Genomic DNA, 17,481 nt, shown 5'->3' on the forward strand with positions numbered 1-17,481 from the left:
AAGCTGAACATGCAGCCCTTTGAGGTGGGTACAATTTTGTCTTTTAAAAAGCATTTAGGTAGTTACATGGGTACAATGGGTATAGAGGGATATGGGCCAAATGCAGGCAGTTGGGATTAGCTTAGCAGTTTAAAACAAAGGGTGGCATGGATAAGTTGGGCCAAAGGGCCTGTTTCCATGTTGTAAACCTCTATGACTCTATGTTACAGTTTACCTTGTTGACGAATTAGGAATATAGGTACTGAAGTAAGTGATTCATCCCTCCAGTCTGTTCCAACATTCAATTAGATCACAGTTAATCTGTATCTAAACGCTATCCACTCACCTTGATCCCATAACCCTGAATGCTCATGCTCAACAAAAATGTATCGATAACATTTCCTTATTTTATGTGGTTTAGTTTCTTAATACGTATTTTGTTTGATTTTGAGTTGTGTATTTCAAGTTGTTTTCAATGTCAACCATGTCTTGGTAGGACAGCACAAGATGCACCAAGAATCAAACTATTTGAGCTTCATCAGAAGTTGCCGGGGGGCTCCAAGGAGCCAATAACTCCTTGGGCAGCGGCTGCTGCGGCAGCATGTCAGGTTACTCTTTGGTCAAGGGTGGGGATCCACGGAGCGGGACAATTCATAGCAAGGAGGCTATTCTGTGATTCTTTGCAAATACCTAGCTAAATTGCAATGCGCCTCAGTAATTGAAAGCTGACACACATTTCATACCAGTTACGCTCAGAGTCAAAAGGCTTGTTTTAAGTTTAAGTTTATTTATTAGTGTGACAAGTAAACTTACATTCACAATGAAGTTACTGTGAAAATCCCGTAGTCGACACACTCCAGTGCCTGTTCGGGTACACTGAGGGAGAAGTTAGCATGGCCAACGCACCCAACCAGCATGTCTTTCGGACTGTGGGAGGAAATTGGAGCACCCAGACACAGAGAATGTGTAGATCCCGCACAGACAGTGACCTGAGCCAGGAATCAACCCAAGTCCTTGGCACAGTGAGGCAGCAGTACAAACTGCTGCGCTACCGTGCCACCCTTGTATTCAAGCACCTGAGTATGTAATACATCTGCCTGTTCAGGTGGTTAGATTTAACACTAATTGGGTTTCCTCCCACTCTCCAAAGATGTGAAGGTTAGGTAGATCGACCATGTTAAATTGCCTCATGGTATCAGGGGATTAGCAGAGTAAATGTGGGGTTACGGGGATAGGGTCTGTGTGGGTTTGTCATCAGTGAAGGTTGAACGGTGTCCCGCCCTGTGGGAGTTCTATTCTAAAGATTTCATGGCATTATTCAAAGATGTAGTTAGCTCTCTTTGCATCCTGGTCAACATTATACCCAGTAGTCTCTCAACACCAGGTTAAAGTCCAACAGGTTTATTTGGTAGCACAAGCCACACACTTTCAGAGCGCTGCTCCTTCATCAGGTAAGTCAAATCAACATTATACCCTCAACCTTCACCAGAACTAGTCTTGGTCAGTCACATCTTTGGCGTTCTCAGACCTTGATGTGTACAAAGTGGCTGGCACATTGATCTTTAAAACATTTTATTTCTATTTATAATTTATTTTTAATTTTATTTCTAAGACACACATACAAGGTCTTCAATCCTTACTTTTCACTGATAACAAACCAGTTGGCAGATTTGCTTTGCCTCTGCACCCACTTTGCAGATTAATATAATTACCATTTGTTTCTACTTTGTTTCAGTCTTTATGAAGGGATTATCTATTTGCAGTACTGATGCTGAGCTGCTATCATGGGAGCTCCAACCAGAATAAGTTAAAGCCTTTGACAAGCTGAATCAGCATCAATACAAATAAAGCTGGGCAGTTTGAGAAGATTTGATAAACATCAGGAAAAATAGTTAATATCATACAACAAGGAGATGATCTAGCGGATAGTTTCCCCATCTCTGAGCCAGAAGCTCTGGCTTCAAGATTCGCGATGTGGGTATGCCGGCGTTGGACTCGCGTAAACACAGTAAAAAGTCTGACAACACCAGGTTTTAGTCCAACCGATTTATTTGATAATAGACTCACAAGCTTGAGGTTTCCCTCTTCGTCAGGTGAATGGAGAGTTCTGGCCTCAGACAGAGCATATAAAGCACAGACAGTTTAGAGATTACTGATTAGAATGCGAATCCTTACACCTAACCTGCTGTTCAAGACCTGAAGTGGCTGACAATGTGAGTGGAAGGAGCACTGATCACAGGTTACAGAGATGTGTATTGTCTCCAGACAGTACTGTAAGTGAGGTTTTGCAAACCCAGGCAAGTCACGGGGGTTACAGATAGTGCGACATGAACCCAAGATCTATCTGTAACCCCCGTGACTTGCCTGGGTTTGCAAAACCTCACTTACAGTACTGTCTGGAGACAATACACATCTCTGTAACCTGTGATCAGTGCTCCTTCCACTCACATTGTCAGCCACTTCAGGTCTTGAACAGCAGGTTAGGTGTAAGGATTCGCATTCTAATCAGTAATCTCTAAACTGTCTGTGCTTTATATGCTCTGTCTGAGGCCAGAACTCTCCATTCACCTGACGAAGAGGGAAATCGCGAAAGCTTGTGAGTCTATTATCAAATAAATCGGTTGGACTAAAACCTGGTGTTGTCAGGCTTTTTACTGTGTTCGAGATTCGCTCCAGGGCTTGAGAGTCAAGGAACGTGTGTTGATAATGCAGCCAAACAGGTTGAGTATCAATCTGTAAAATCCTCCCAACAAATGCCAACGTCTAGCAGTAAGAATGAGGCAGATGATGGAAAGGATATTAATTAAACTAGGAAGAGGGCAGAAAAGGTTCACTAGGATGCTACTGGGACCTGATGGTTTGAGTTATAAGGAGAGGCTGAATAGACTGGAACTTTTTTCCTCTGGAGCGCAGGAGGCTGAGGGGTGATCTCAGAGGTCTATAAAATAATGAGGGGCACAGGTCAGCTAGATAGTCAATATCTTTTCCTAAAGGTAGGGAAGTCTAAAACTCAGGTTTAAGGTGAGAGGGGAGAGAAAAAAGTGTCCAGAGGGGCAACTGTTTCACATAGAGAGTGGTGCATGTTTGGAATAAGCTGCCAGAGGTAGTAGAAGAAGTGGGTATAATTTTGCCTTTTAAAAAGCATTTATACAGTTCCATGGGTAAGATGGGTATAGAGGGATATGGGCCAAATGCGGACAATTGTGATTAGCTTAGTGGTTTATAAAAAAGGTGGCATGGACAAGTTGGGCTGAAGGGCCTGTTTCCATTCTATAAATGAACATGGGTAATCAGCAACAAGGTGGTAGATCTGGAGGAGATACAGTCTGGAACAAAGAACACAGGCTGGGAGGGTTTACTGAGCTTGACAATGTGATTAATTCTTTCATCACAGCTAAAGCACCATGAGTAATTATTATTGCTCATAATGTAAACACTGCTTCATCACACACGTCAGTGTAACTCCTCAAAGAGAGCAACTCCAACATGATTAGACTCCGCTGCTTCAACATAACTATTAAAAGAAATAAAAAGCTTATTAAAGTCAGTAATCCTTTGTAACGGTTCTGACTGTTGATGCGAGCCAGGACATGCCACTGATCAGAATAGAATTCTAAATGGTTTCAGCTATTCTTCAGCACAAAAGGGAAACGCGTTCTTACATTCTCATTAATGCAGAGTTCCAGCCTCCCATCCTGCACCACGTAGATGCTGTCGTCGGTCTCGCCAGGACGGAAGATGTACTCCCCATCGTGGAACTGCACGAAGAACATGTGTTTACACAGTTCCAGAAACAGTGGTTTCTCAAAATGTCCCAGCACCCTGCAAGGATAAAGAGTGACAGATTTTGCATTGAAATACTAAGAGTTGTATACGTGCGTAGCAAGCCCACCGGCACCTGTGAAAGGGGAGGTTCATGACAGACTGTTTAACACTGCGCTCACACTGATCTTCGTTTGAGATTCGCAGCCATGTGTAGAACCTGTCCTGAATCAGCTTTGTAAGGAGCCTCATTCACTCAGTATCCTACCCCTCTATACCATGGCTAACCAGGCCACGGTATAGAGACACTAATTGCCGACCCACTGAAGAAAAAAAAGTCTGATAGAGTTTCATCTCCGGTTGCTCCTGTGAACCTCCAAAAGCCAATTTGGAAATCACAGAATCCTACAGTGCAGGAGGCCATTTGGCCCATTGAGTTTGTACCAACCATAAGAACGTAAGAAATAGGAGGAGTAGGCCATCTAGCCCCTCGAGTCTGCCTGTCATTCAATAAGATCACGACTGATCTGATAGTGGGTTCAGTTCCACTTACCTGCCTGCTCCCCATAACCCTTAATTCCCTTATTGGTCAAAAATCTATCTGTAACTCAAACATATTTAACGAGGTAGCCTCCACTGCTTCACGAGCAGAGAATTCCAGAGATTCACTACCCTCTGAGAGAAGAAGTTCCTCCTCAACTCTGTTCTAAATTGACTCCCCCTTATTTTGAGGCTGTGCCCTCTAGTTCTTGTTTCCTTTCTAAGTGGAAATAATCTCTCTGCTTCTACCATGTCTAGCCCCTTTATTATCTTATATGTCTCGATAAGATCTCCCCTCAGCCTTCTAAACTCCGAGTACAGTCCCAGTCTACTCAATCTCTCCTCATAAGCTAACCCCCTCATCTCCGGAATCAACCTGGTGAACCTTCTCTGCACCCCCTCCAAAGCTAATATATCCTTTCTTGAATAAGGGGACCAAAATTGTACACAATACTCTAGGTGCGGCCTCACCAGTACCTTGTACAATTGCAGCAAGACCTCCCTGCTGCTTTTATACTCCACCCCTCTCGCGATAAAGGCCAACATTCCATTTGCCATAATCCCACCCTGTCCCTATCTCCATACATTTAGCCGAGCCAATCTCTCTAACATTAAGGAGCAATTTAGCGTGGCCAGTCCACCTAACCCACACACTTTTCGGACTGAGGAGGAAACTGAAGCACCCAGAGGAAACCCATGTAGACAAAGGGAGAATGTGCAAACTCCACAGAACGGCGACCCATGGCGGGGATTGAACCCAGGTCCCTGGTGCTGTGAGGCAGTAGTGCTAACCACTGTGCCTCCCATTGTCAAGAGCACTGTGAATAAAACAAACAGCTTGAAAAGCAGAAATTCCCCAGTATGAGCCGAGTTCACGGCTGTGTGTCAGGTTAGCCACTGCACACCTTACAATTGCCAACAAGAAACCCCCGCTGGCTGGCCAGTTTGAAGGCATAAAAACAAAACTAGATATTTTTAAACCAGCCAGGGTCCCCTGCTGACCATTTGATGACTCTCACTTGGAGGTCTGGTGTTGAAATCTGCGGCTCACCCCTCTCCAACACGCTGGGAGAGGTTGTCCTGAGTGAAGGTCAGTGCCCCCTGCCAAGCAGTAGAGAAAAGCTTCTTGAACTCTGAATACACGTATGTTGCCTGTGACAGAGTAATTCAGGAAGTCAGGAAAGTCTATGATCACACCACAGCGGGAGGCAGCTTTGACGGCATCAGAGGATTCACATTCTCTTTCACCTCACCCTTAAATTCCTTCCTTACTCTCCTTATGTTCCATGCTGTTGGAGTACAGTTCCTTCAAGTATTAACATGATCCTGCTGAATGGCTGAGGAGCGTCAAGGAGCCCAGTGGCCTACTCCTGCTCTTAGTTTGTATGCTTGCATTTGAATACAGAGGTAAAGATGGCTTGATTCAGTTGTATGGAACTTTGGTGGGACTGCACCCAGAGTATTGTGTACAGTTTAGTCCCTGCCTCAGGAAGGATATACTTGCCATTGAGAGAGTGCAGCACAGATTTACCAGACTAACTCCTGGGAGGGTGGGTCTGTCCTATGACGACAAATGGAGGAGATTGGGCCTAGACACTCTAAAGTTTAGAAGTGTGAGGTGATCTCGTTGGAACTACTGCAGGATAGCTACAGGGAGGATGTTTCCTTGGCTGGGGGAGTCTAAAACATGGGGACATAGTGTAGGAACGAGGGGCAAGACACGTAACATAAGAACATAAGAAATAGGAGCAGGAGTAGGCCATCTAGCTCTTCAAGCCTGCCCCGCCATTCAATAAGATCATGGCTGATCTGACGTGGCTCAGTTCCACTTTCCCGCCTTCTCCCCATAACCCTTAATCCCCTTGCCTATCAAAAACCTATCTACCCACGTCTTAAATATATTTAGCGAGGCAGCCTCCACCGCTTCAACGGGCAGAGAATTCCAGAGATTCACCACCCTTTGAGTGAAGAAGTTCCTCCTCAACTCCGTTCTAAACCGCACCCCCCCCCTTTATCTTGAGGCTGTGCCCCCTAGTCCTACTGTCCTTTCTGAGCGGGAAGATCCTCACCACCTCTATCCTATCCATCCCATTCATCATCTTATATGTCTCAATGAGATCTCCCCTCATTCTTCTAAATCTAATGAGTACAAACCTAGTTTATTCAGCCTCTCCTCTTAGCTCAACCCCCTCAACTCTGGTATCAGCCTAGTAAACCTCCTCTGCACTCCCTCCAAGGCCAAAATATCCTTGCGTAAGTGCGGCGACCAAAACTGCACACAGTACTCCAGCTGCGGCCTCACCAGTGCCCTGTACCGTTGCAGCAAGACCTCCCTACTTTTATATTCAATCCCCCTCGCTATGAAGGCCAGCATCCCATTCGCCTTCCTGACCACCTGCTGCACCTGCAGGCTGGGTTTTTGCAACTCATGCACAAGGACCCCGAGGTCCCTCTGCACCGTAGCATGCTGCAATTTTTCGCCATGTAAGTAGTAGTCCTTCCTACCATTATTCCTACCAAAGTGGACAACTTCACACTTGCCAACATTAAATTCCATTTGCCAGCTCCTGGCCCATTCGCCCAGCCTATCTAGATCCCTCTGCAGACTTTCCACACCCTCCGCACAATTTGCCGTTCTACCAATCTTGGTGTCATCAGCAAATTTTGACACCATACACTCGGTTCCCTCCTCCACATCATCTATATAAATGGTAAATAGCTGAGGCCCCAGCAGAGATCCCTAGGGCACTCCACTAGTCACCAACCGCTAATCCGAATAGCACCCATTGACCCCCACTCTCTGCCTCCTATTTGACAGCCAATCCCCTATCCACACTAACACCCTACCCCCAAATCCATGCCCCCTAACCTTCTGTAACAACCTCTTGTGCAGCACCTTATCAAACGCCTTCTGAAAATCAAGAAACACCACATCTACCGGTTCTCCTCTACCCACTGCACTAGACACATCCTCATAGAATTCCAATAAATTCGTCAGACACGACTTTCCCTTAACGAAACTGTGTAGGACTGAGATGAGGCTTTTCTTCACTCAAAGGGTGATGAATCTTTATAATTCTCTACTCTAGAGGGCCATGTTCTAGATAGAGATCAATGAATTTCTAGATACCAATGATAGCCTCACTCTCTTCATATCCCTTGATAAGTGGCATTGAAGTAGATGATCAGGCATGATCTAGTGGCTGAATGGCAGAGCGTGCTCAAGGACTTGAACAGCCTACTCCTGTTCCTATGACCCTACGTTCAGTATCAGGACTGAGTCAGACATGGTTGTCACCAGGACTGGTAATATTAAGAGCATGGACCAGATGGAGACTTTTTCTCAAATGACACAACGGCACATTAAATGCTAATGAATTAACTGCCCGTTGGGAAATATTAAATTGGCATAGCAACAACACAAATCGGACAGTGAAAGTGACATCACTAATTGACACGCTTACCTAACATTTTTGAGCATATAAAGAACTTCAGAGGGCAAGTGGGAATTTTTCACGTCAAATTCAGTCAGATCGGCCTCCAGCAGCGAGGAGGGCGGCTCTTTTGGCTGCAGGGTTGGAGGTTCCTTCTTGAGGCGGAGTATCCTGCAAGAACACAAGGAAGGCAAATTAAAACTGCTATTTTAGTCTTCTCTTTTCCTCAAGTTGTTGGGATACATTGAATTTACTAGGAATCTAAAAGATGGTTGGAAGCAGCTCAATAGCACTGAAGGGCTTGTCTGTTAACCAGCGCTGCCATACTCCCACCCTGAACTGATGGCCCATGTGGACTGCCTCATCCTGCAAACAGTTCCAGCTCCTCAAACACGCTCTTCTTTTATTAAGGCTTCCCAGCTACAGCATTGTATTTTGAGGTGACCAAACAATAAGGAGTTTGGCTGAGTTTTCACCAAAAGCCCAGGGCTTCGAGGGAAAAAAAATCATTCAAAAAAAAAAGACAAAAAGCATCCACCAAAACCAACTCTGATTGACAACAACTGTCAATGAATAAACAATTTCTACCAGATATTCACATCTGTGCCAGGAACAAGGGCTCCGATGCTTTCAGTGAATCCAAGAGATCTACATTCAACTGCAGCAGTCAAGCTTCAGAACTCTAAATTCAAGCACTGGTCAACATCACCTTCCACATAGTCAACCATCAACTGAAAATGTGCAACTTGTGTCCAACTTCAACCACCACCTGGAACTCTGGATCCTGAGTGAAACATTATCCAAAGCCGTGATGTGCTGTACATTGAATGTGTTAAGTTGTGAGGTCACACAACACCAGGTTATGTCCAACATGTTTATTTGAAATCACAAGCTTTCAGAGCACTGCTCGGTGAAGCCACTTCAACTGACGAAGGCGCAGCGCTCCAACAGCTTAGGGTATCAAATAACCCTGGTGTCGTGTGACCTCTCACCTGGCACACCCCCAGTCCAACACCAACATCTTCACATCATGAACATAATGTGAACTCCAAACTTATCGCAGGGACACAGCTAAATATTACCTGGAACCCTGTACCTTCTGCCATTGTCAGCCTATGTTGAAATTGGAATTGATGAGAAGCGGATGGCAAGAACCCCACACAGATGTAGTGGCGGTAGGAGGGAGATTAAAGGAATGGAATGGCTGGAAGGGCTCAGAAACATTGAAGGAATGGGATAGCATGGGAAGGATATCATACTCAAAGGAGTTGGGATGCACGGAGTACAGCAGCAGGCAATGCAGTTGAAACTGTCAATGGTTGTTGGTGGTGGCAATAACAAAAACAGTGGACGCCAAGGATATGACATCAGATACGACATCAGATACTTGGCAGTTTCTGTCAATAAAGATATTAATTTGACTTCAAAAGGTTTTGTGGGTTTCTGCTAGTTCCAGTTGCAACCAAATGGTGTTTAGCTCCAAGTCTTCGGAGTTGCTTTTCGTCCATTATTCCATTGTCTCACACACAGGTAGCAAACTAAATTACTCACTAATTCGATAATCAAACAATATCCCAATATGAATGGATTCAGCAAGAATCGAGCCATTCCCTCACTTTCTCCCTATGGTGAGTGCCTGTGTACCATTAAACCCTTCTGCTGTATCCCCAGTGAGGATTACAACAAAATTGTCAATCACTTGTGGTGACACAGTGGGGCAACATTTTGACGTACTCCCTTCTTTCCCTCAATGCAGCAAGTTTTCAATCTTGGCCTTCACAGTCAGGAGTCAGGATTAGTTGGGGAAAAAAAAATCAGTTCTAGAGCTAGAACTTATTGCTATTCATGTTGGAGTGCATTCAGAGACCTTCCAAACTCAAAGTCCAAGAGCACTCAAACAGGCCCAAGGGCAAGAAGACATCTTATCAGAGTAAATAGTGCATTGTACCTGGTTAGAAACAGAAAAGTGGATGAATTGAATCAAATGGTGACTCATGCCAGCAAAGCCCGAAGGCATCACAATAATGGCACTTACAATCCAGCACACACATCTCAGACCAGATGACAAAAGTCATTGCATTTACTAAATTAAATAAACTCATCATTAATTTTGTTAAATACTCTGCTAAATTATTCCTTACCTCTATTAATCATAAACAAAGAGGGGGGCATGAAAATAAAGACATCAAGAATATGCAGTCACTGTTGTAACGGAGGATACGCAACAAATAACCAGCACACAGCAAGGTCTCAACTTAACAACCAGATAATCTACTTGAGTGGTTCAGTGAGGGATAGATATTGACCAGAACATTGGGGACAACTCTCCTACACATTCAAAATAGTGACATCTGATCCTACACAATAAGAGGGAGTCTCAGTATAATTCCTTATCTGAAAGGCACCACACCCTTTACTGCAACACTCCCTCTGTACAATATGCAGTGCCAGGAAGATAATAAGTCAAGTTTTTTTGATTAGTCCCTACCCCAGTCAATAGATAACATTCCTCACTGAAACAACCCATTAGGAACTAGGACTCCAGAGTCTTTTATTAGACACCTCTCCCTGATTTCAAAGTTGTTGCGATTGGACTGCATTCAGAGACCTTCCAAACTCGAACCCCAAGGGCACTCAAACAGGTGTCTAGCACTGCTGCCTCACAGCGCCAGGGACCCAGAGTCAATCCCAGCCTCAGGTCACTGTCTATGTGGACTTTGCACATTTCCAAGTCTGGCTGGGTTTCCTCCCACACTCCAAAGATATGCGGGTTAGGTGGATTGGCCATACTAACTTGATCCTAGTGTCAGGGGATTAGCAGGGGAAACATGTGGGGTTACGGGAAAAGGCCCTGGGTGGGATTGTGGTCAGTGCAGACTCGATGGCCTGAATGGCCTCCTTCTGCACTGTAGGGATTCTACGATTCTATGTAACCAAAGCACAGCAAAAATTACATAGCACTTGCGAGAGAACGATTTGAGCCAAATAACAACGATGCTCCAAATATATCCCCAAATGGAAACATAATAAACAGTGACATTTCTTAATTGAGAACGAGTAATTTTAACGATTCTAGTTGGCGCAGAACTTCCATCCACAGCCTGGATAATGGGATACAAGGCATCACCTGGGCAGGTATCATGACAGTCTTATCGTTTCTCTCCCCTTCATCAAAGTAACTATAATTAGAATAAAACAATTTGCACTGGGTGTACCTTCTAGCCAGGTTCAGTACCTTCTGCCTCTTCCTCAACCTCTGACGAGGCACATTGTTCCCAACCAGCGATGAGGTAGATAGCTTCACCTGGGATTTAAAGGAATGCAGATTATAACCTGCGGCAAAGTCATCCTGCTTCATTTACTTTAAACTTGCAACTTGGCATCCAGCTTCCAAAGGGTTTCATTATATCGTTTAGAATCGTAGAACCCCTACAGCGCAGAAGGAGGCCATTCGGCCCATCAAGCCTGCACCAACAGCAATCTCACCCAGGCCCCATCCCTATAATCACATACATTTAGGCTGATACCGGAGTTGAGCTATGAGGAAAGGCTGAATAAACTAGGCTTGTACTCGATAGAGTTTAGAAGAATGAGGGGAGATCTCATTGAGACGTATAAGATGATGAATGGGATGGATAGGATAGAGGTGGAGAGGCTCTTCCCGCTCAGAAAGGACAGGAGGACTACAGGGCACAGCCTCAAGATGGGCGGGGGGGGCAGTTTAGAACGGAGTTGAGGAGGAACTTCTTCACTCAAAGGGTGGTGAATCTCTGGAATTCTCTGCCTGTTGAAGTGGTGGAGGCTACCTCGCTAAATATATTTAAGTCGCGGGAAGATAGGTTTTTGATAGGCAAGGGAATTAAGGGTTATGGGGAGAAAGCAGGAAAGTGGAACTGAGCCACGACAGATCAGCCATGATCTTATTGAATGGCGGGGCAGGCTCGAAGCGCTAGATGGCCTACTCCTGCTCCTATTTCTTATGTCCTTACATTTATCCTGCAAATCTCTCTGACACTAAGGACCAATTTGGCATGGCCAATCCACCTAACCCACACATCTTTGGAGTGTGGGAGAAAACTGGAGCACCGGGAGGAAACCCACACAGACACGGAGAACACGCAAACTCCACAGTCACCCGAGGCCAGAATTGAACCCAAGTTCCTGGCGCTGTGAGGCAGCAGTGCTAGCCGCTGTGCCACCTGTAAAACAGCTCCGTCAGGATTCTACTTACACAATTACATGTTTGATGTTCTGATACTATAAGCTAAATTCAGAAAATGCCAGCCAGAATGGCAGAGATAAGTGTTAGAAAGCATCCAAACACCTGCCCCCAACCCAAATCCATCGGTGCAATGGATAAACGCACCAAGTGGTGGTATCTGACCCCTTATAGAGCAGTCTTAATCCAAGGTCATGAATATAGTTAACCTTATTATCCATGGCTAAAGAGGAAAAGAAGAAATATTAAGACAGAGGAGTGGTGGTGTTCGCTCCTACTTCTTATTCCTAGCAGAACCTTGTGGATCAAATAATCGTGACAACAATAAAATATCCAACACAAAACAGTTGTAAAAAGGCAAAAAAAAACCAGGGGACTCCCAGCTGGCGAACTCCTAATCCCTTTCAAACTTTAAAAGCTTAATCAAACTTATTTTTTAAATTCGGCAGATTTACAAAACAATCTGGAGTTACTGCTGAAAACAAGCTTGATAGAATTAACAGAGTATTCTAACCTTAAACACAGGCCAAATGTTCCTCCACAATCTATTATTTCAGACTGAATTTAACTATTCATTTGTGAGGATCAAGCACCACCTTCTGGTTTTTATGAGGCAGTGCTAAGATGGTCCAAACCTCACCACACATTGAAATGACTGATCCACCTCTTCTTTGTTTAGACTTATCAAAGTGAGGGTACATCAGCATGATGGGACTGAGTACTTCCCATTTTTGGCTGCCGTTGAGGGCTACGATACACTCACAAGACATACAGTGTAGCTTGATTTAGACAATCGTAGAGTCCCTACAGTACAGGAGGAGGCTATTCAGGCCATCGAGTCTGTACCAACAACATCCTGCCCAGACCCTATCCCCATAAACCCATACATTTACTGTAGCTAGTCCCCCGATGCTAAGGTCAATTTAGCACAGCCAATCAACCTAATCCGCTGGACTGTGGGAGGAAACCAGAGCACCCACAGGAAACCCACGCAAAGAAAGTGCAAACTCCGCACAGACAGTGACCCAAGGCCTGAATTGAATCTGCGTCCCTGGCGCTGTGGGATAGCAGTGCTAACCCCTGTGTCACCGTGCTGGAGAAAGATTTTCCTTCTGTGCCCTGGTTTCAGAAAAATGTTCCTTGCTGTTATTAATCTGACTCTCTTCCATTTTCTACACTATTTTGGCAAAGCCGTCAACCAGCAGTGTATTTGGTTCTAAGGGTTTTGTTCTGTGGGCCCATTCCCATTGGGAGCTTGGAGGTCAACAGTCCAAACTGATTTCAGGGTCAGGGGAAGTGAGTGGCTTTCATCCTGTCAGTCTGAACAAAGAACAGTACAGCACAGGAACAGGCCCTTCGGCCCTCCAAGCCTGCACCGATCATGTTTACCTACCTAACCAACCGCTTCTATTCCTCGTTTGTTCACATGCCTACCAAGATAAATGTAGCTAATGTAACTGCCTCAACCGTCTCATCTGGCAGTGCATTTCAGGCCCCCATCATCTTTTGAAACCAGTTTCTACAAAAGAAAACAAATTCCGCTCAGAAATCCCGCTTAGAAAGGATAGCAGAACTAGAGGGCACGGCCTCAAAATAAGAGTTGGGGGGCGGGGGGGTGCAGTTTAGATCGGAGTTGAGGAGGAACTTCTTCACTCAAAGGGTGGTGAGTCTCTGGAATTCTCTGCCCGTTGAAGTGGTGGAGGCTGCCTCGCTGAATATATTTAAGTCACGGGTAGATAGGTTTCTGATAGGCAAGGGAATTAAGGGTTATGGGGAGAAAGCAGGAAAGTGGAACTGATCCACTTCAGATCAGCCATGGTCTTATTGAATGGCGGGGCAGGCTCGAAGGGATAGATGGCCTACTCCTGCTCCTATTTCTTACGTTCTTATTTACAAGAAGATTGCGCCAATGCCCTAATAGTAAAAATCATACATCATGACAATGCAAACTACTAACTGGCAACATCATGTTCAACCAACAAGACACATCCATAACTGTTCACATATCGAGTATTGAACCTAAACCAGGTCAAGCATCTGGAGGTATTTAACACAGGTTTAGCTTTCTGCCAAGTTCCCCATTGTACTGCAACTGCCCACCGCTATTAAGATGAAATAATTCAAAGTAGGAAAGGTGACAGAATTGTCCCAGCTCTTTGGACAATCACACAACACTACAGGCAGAGGTGTGGGAGTAAGACCACTGACTCTGAGGCCAAGTAGGAATGGCCTGGATCTAACGGTATAAAGAAAATGGAAATACATTTAGAGGGCAGGAAATGAAGCAACCGCACAGACTACTCAGGTGAATAGAGTCACTTTTCAAACCACTCAACTGATTCAGATCTGAGGCAAAATTACCTTCCTCATGATTTTTCTTCCATAAAACATCACCTTGTCCCTCTTTCGGAATCTGTACCTGGTTGCACCTTGCTGCTGCTGTTCTGCAAGAGAAATCAAAACCGCAGGTGTGCAAATTTACCAATAAAACACTCCTACAGCAAGAGTGCTTAAATCAATCATACTAAGGTCAGACATTATTCTCAGCAGTGAAAACAGGCTTTTTGTGTTAAACCTAAAATGCCCCAGGGGCACTGATATTAACAGCATCAGATTCCCTCAGGAAGTGGGGAAGAACCTTCATTCATGACCATAATGAGATATTTCCCACGTTAAAGATACTAAATGCATACAAGTTGTGGTAGTCCCCAGTGTCTATGAATTGAAAGAACAATTGTGGATAACATGAGGTCAGGATCAAGCTCCAACATGTTGGCCCCCATGATCAAATATGCCACTGACATGATAAATGGTGACCGCTATTCCACAAGCCAGAGGATTGCAGATCTCTTGGTTTAGCTGAATCATTTATCCCCCAGCCAACACCTCCAAAGACAGATCATCTGGTCTTCCATCTCATTATTGTTTGTGTGTAAATTGACTGTCACATTTTCCTACTTTTTACAACATATTTTGTACCCACCAAAAGAGCAAATTAAATCTCAGCTTACTCTATGTGAAACACAGCAACTTCATCAGTGCATCGCTATCAGTGAGGCACTGAAATGTCAGCACAAATTATAACTTGAATAACCTAGCTCAGAGTCGGGATTGTGCCCTCTGAGCCACTGCTAAGATACCAGATGAAGTTATAACTGTCCCTCATCATGTTGGCTCTACTTATCTCTGCCATCAATTTAAATATCTACATAAAACAACGTAGAGAGTGTTCATACATGGAAACCTCTGGAGGGTACTACATAAAAGATAATCTCCATCTATGTTCATATCACATCCCTTTAAGAGGAGCAAGACCATACCTCAAACTTAACTAAGAGTCTCCAATGTGCTTCACCTACTGGCTAGCAAAAAATGAAGTGAACATCAGCAAGGTCAGAACAGACACAGATCTTTCCCCACTTGGTGTGTGTGTGGGGGGTGGGGGGGGGCGTTGTAGTAGTAGTAGTTAACATCTGCAATTAACATTCACCAAAGTCAATGGTTTAACATAAAAGCTGAGCTGAAACATTCACAGGAGTTGCTTCTTCTTGCCAGATAAACCAGAAGATCAACTTAGGAGATGATTAAGTTCAAGGTGAGTCTTGTTCTACCACTCTTAACATTTTAAACAAATGTGATATCAAAACCACTTACAAAGCGGCTAAGCTATAAAACCTCGTATGCCTGAAGTGCAAAGAGAGATCTGATCCACAACTGCAGTGACAGATAATGTTAAAAGTTTTCTCACTGACTGTATAGTAACATACAAAGGCACCAGCACATACCAAAGTATGTGAGAACATTCAGACGTAATGCATTCTTTAATGCAGAAGAATGAAGACTAGTCAAGATTGGACCATCTCCCTTCCTCATTCATTATCCTCTATGCACTATCATGCTGCCCAAGCAGTAACACAAAACGAGGGAAGGGTTCAACAGACTTGCAACGGACATTCTTCAATGTCAGGTCATCACCTTGTTGGCTGTAATGCTTTATTAACATGAGACGATTTCTCCAAATAACTCCTTTTAATAGTTACTTTGCTGAAGTTCACTCAGTTCACGTGCAAGGTTTTCAAGTAATGGAACAGGCCATAGGGCCAATCTTTGGCTGATAGTAAGTTTTCAGATCAGTAATAAGAACATCCTCGATTTACATTTTCTTTCTATTTCTACTTAAATTCATTTTTTTTCCATCCAGAATGAAATGTGATTTTAAATTTCAAAAAGAGGGTAGGCAGGATAAAATTAGGAACTAGTGATCTTTTGTTTACAAATAGAATGGCCACAAGTGCCTTATCCCAAATTTTACAACTTTGGTTCAGAAGCAGAAGGGCACAAAGTTCATCCATTCCAAGTGTGGTGTCAGTATCTAAAGGTTTCAAAGGCTCAAGAGATGGCTGAATTAGCTCAGCATCAATATATTTAGATAAAAGTAAGTTACTGTGGATGCTGGAATCTGAAACAAAAACAGAAAATGCTGGAAAATCTCAGCAGGTCTGACAGCATCAGTGAGGGAGAATAGAGCCAACGTTTCACGTCTAAATGCTCTGATGAAGGGTCATCTAGACTCAAAACGTTAGCTGTATTCTCTCTCCACAGATGCTGTCAGACCTGCTAAGGTTTTCCAGCATTTTTCTGTTTTTGGATTTTGGGCGGCACGTTAGCACAGTGGTTCGCACTGCTGCTTCACAGCTCCAGGGACCCGGGTTCGATTCCCGGCTTGGGTCACTGTCTGTGTGGAGTTTGCACATTCTCCTCATGTCTGCATGGGTTTCCTCTGGGTGCTCCAGTTTCCTCCCACAGTCCAAAGATGTGCAGGTTAGGTTGATTGGCCATGCTAAATTGACCGTAGATGCATAGGTTAGAGACGATTAGTGGGTAAAATACGTACAGTTTGGGGGGAGGGCCTGGGTAGGATTGTGGTCGGTGCTGACTCGATGGGCCGAAGGGCCTCTTTCTGTACTGTGGGGTTTCTGTGTATTTAGACCCTGATGTTGAATCTTTGGCCCAGGGTGTAGAAGCACCATGTCAGTTAACCATTAAATCAGTGGGTACCATCTCCATTTCATTTTCCACAGGTACACAGGCAGCACTATATTTTTTAAGAGTCCTAGGACAAATTCCTCAGTTTATTGAAGATTACAGATTGGGGAGGCAGTGGCATAGTGGTATTGTCACTGGACTAGTGTCCCAGGGCAAGATCTGGAGACCTGGGTTCAAATCCCACCATGACAGATGGTGAAATCTGAATCAAAATCTGGAGGTCTAATGATGACCATGAAACCATTGTTGATTTGGGGGAGGGTCATAAAATCCCATTTGGTTCACTACTATCACTTAGGGAAGGAAATCTGCCCTCTTTATCCTGTCTGGCCTGCATGTGACTTCAGACTCAAAGCAATGTGGTTGACTTTCAAATGCCCTCTGAAATAGAGGGTAGATAGGGAAGGGCAATAAATGCTGGACCCAACCAGTGACACCCACATGCTGTAAATTATTTTTAACAAAGATACCCAAAAACGGGTACCACAGACAAACCTCACA

General features: G+C 44.3%; 1 protein-coding gene across 2 annotated transcripts in view; it reads right to left on the reverse strand.

Moving 5' to 3' along the window:
• Nucleotides 1-17,481, reverse strand: part of pnpla7b (patatin-like phospholipase domain containing 7b) — a 309,370-nt gene that overhangs the window by 259,038 nt on the left and 32,851 nt on the right. For both annotated transcript variants that reach the window (XM_080212442.1, XM_080212443.1), the window contains 4 exons: nucleotides 14,296-14,378; nucleotides 10,931-11,019; nucleotides 7,746-7,886; nucleotides 3,642-3,801 (listed from right to left, as the gene is read on the reverse strand). In XM_080212442.1, coding sequence (XP_080068568.1) covers nucleotides 3,642-3,801; nucleotides 7,746-7,886; nucleotides 10,931-11,019; nucleotides 14,296-14,378 — 473 coding nt within the window. The remainder of the gene's footprint in view (nucleotides 1-3,641; nucleotides 3,802-7,745; nucleotides 7,887-10,930; nucleotides 11,020-14,295; nucleotides 14,379-17,481) is intronic.

Source organism: Carcharhinus amblyrhynchos, chromosome 25, assembly GCF_965287045.1.
Source record: "Carcharhinus amblyrhynchos chromosome 25, sCarAmb.v2.hapA, whole genome shotgun sequence".
Classification (NCBI taxonomy): Eukaryota; Metazoa; Chordata; class Chondrichthyes; order Carcharhiniformes; family Carcharhinidae; genus Carcharhinus; species Carcharhinus amblyrhynchos.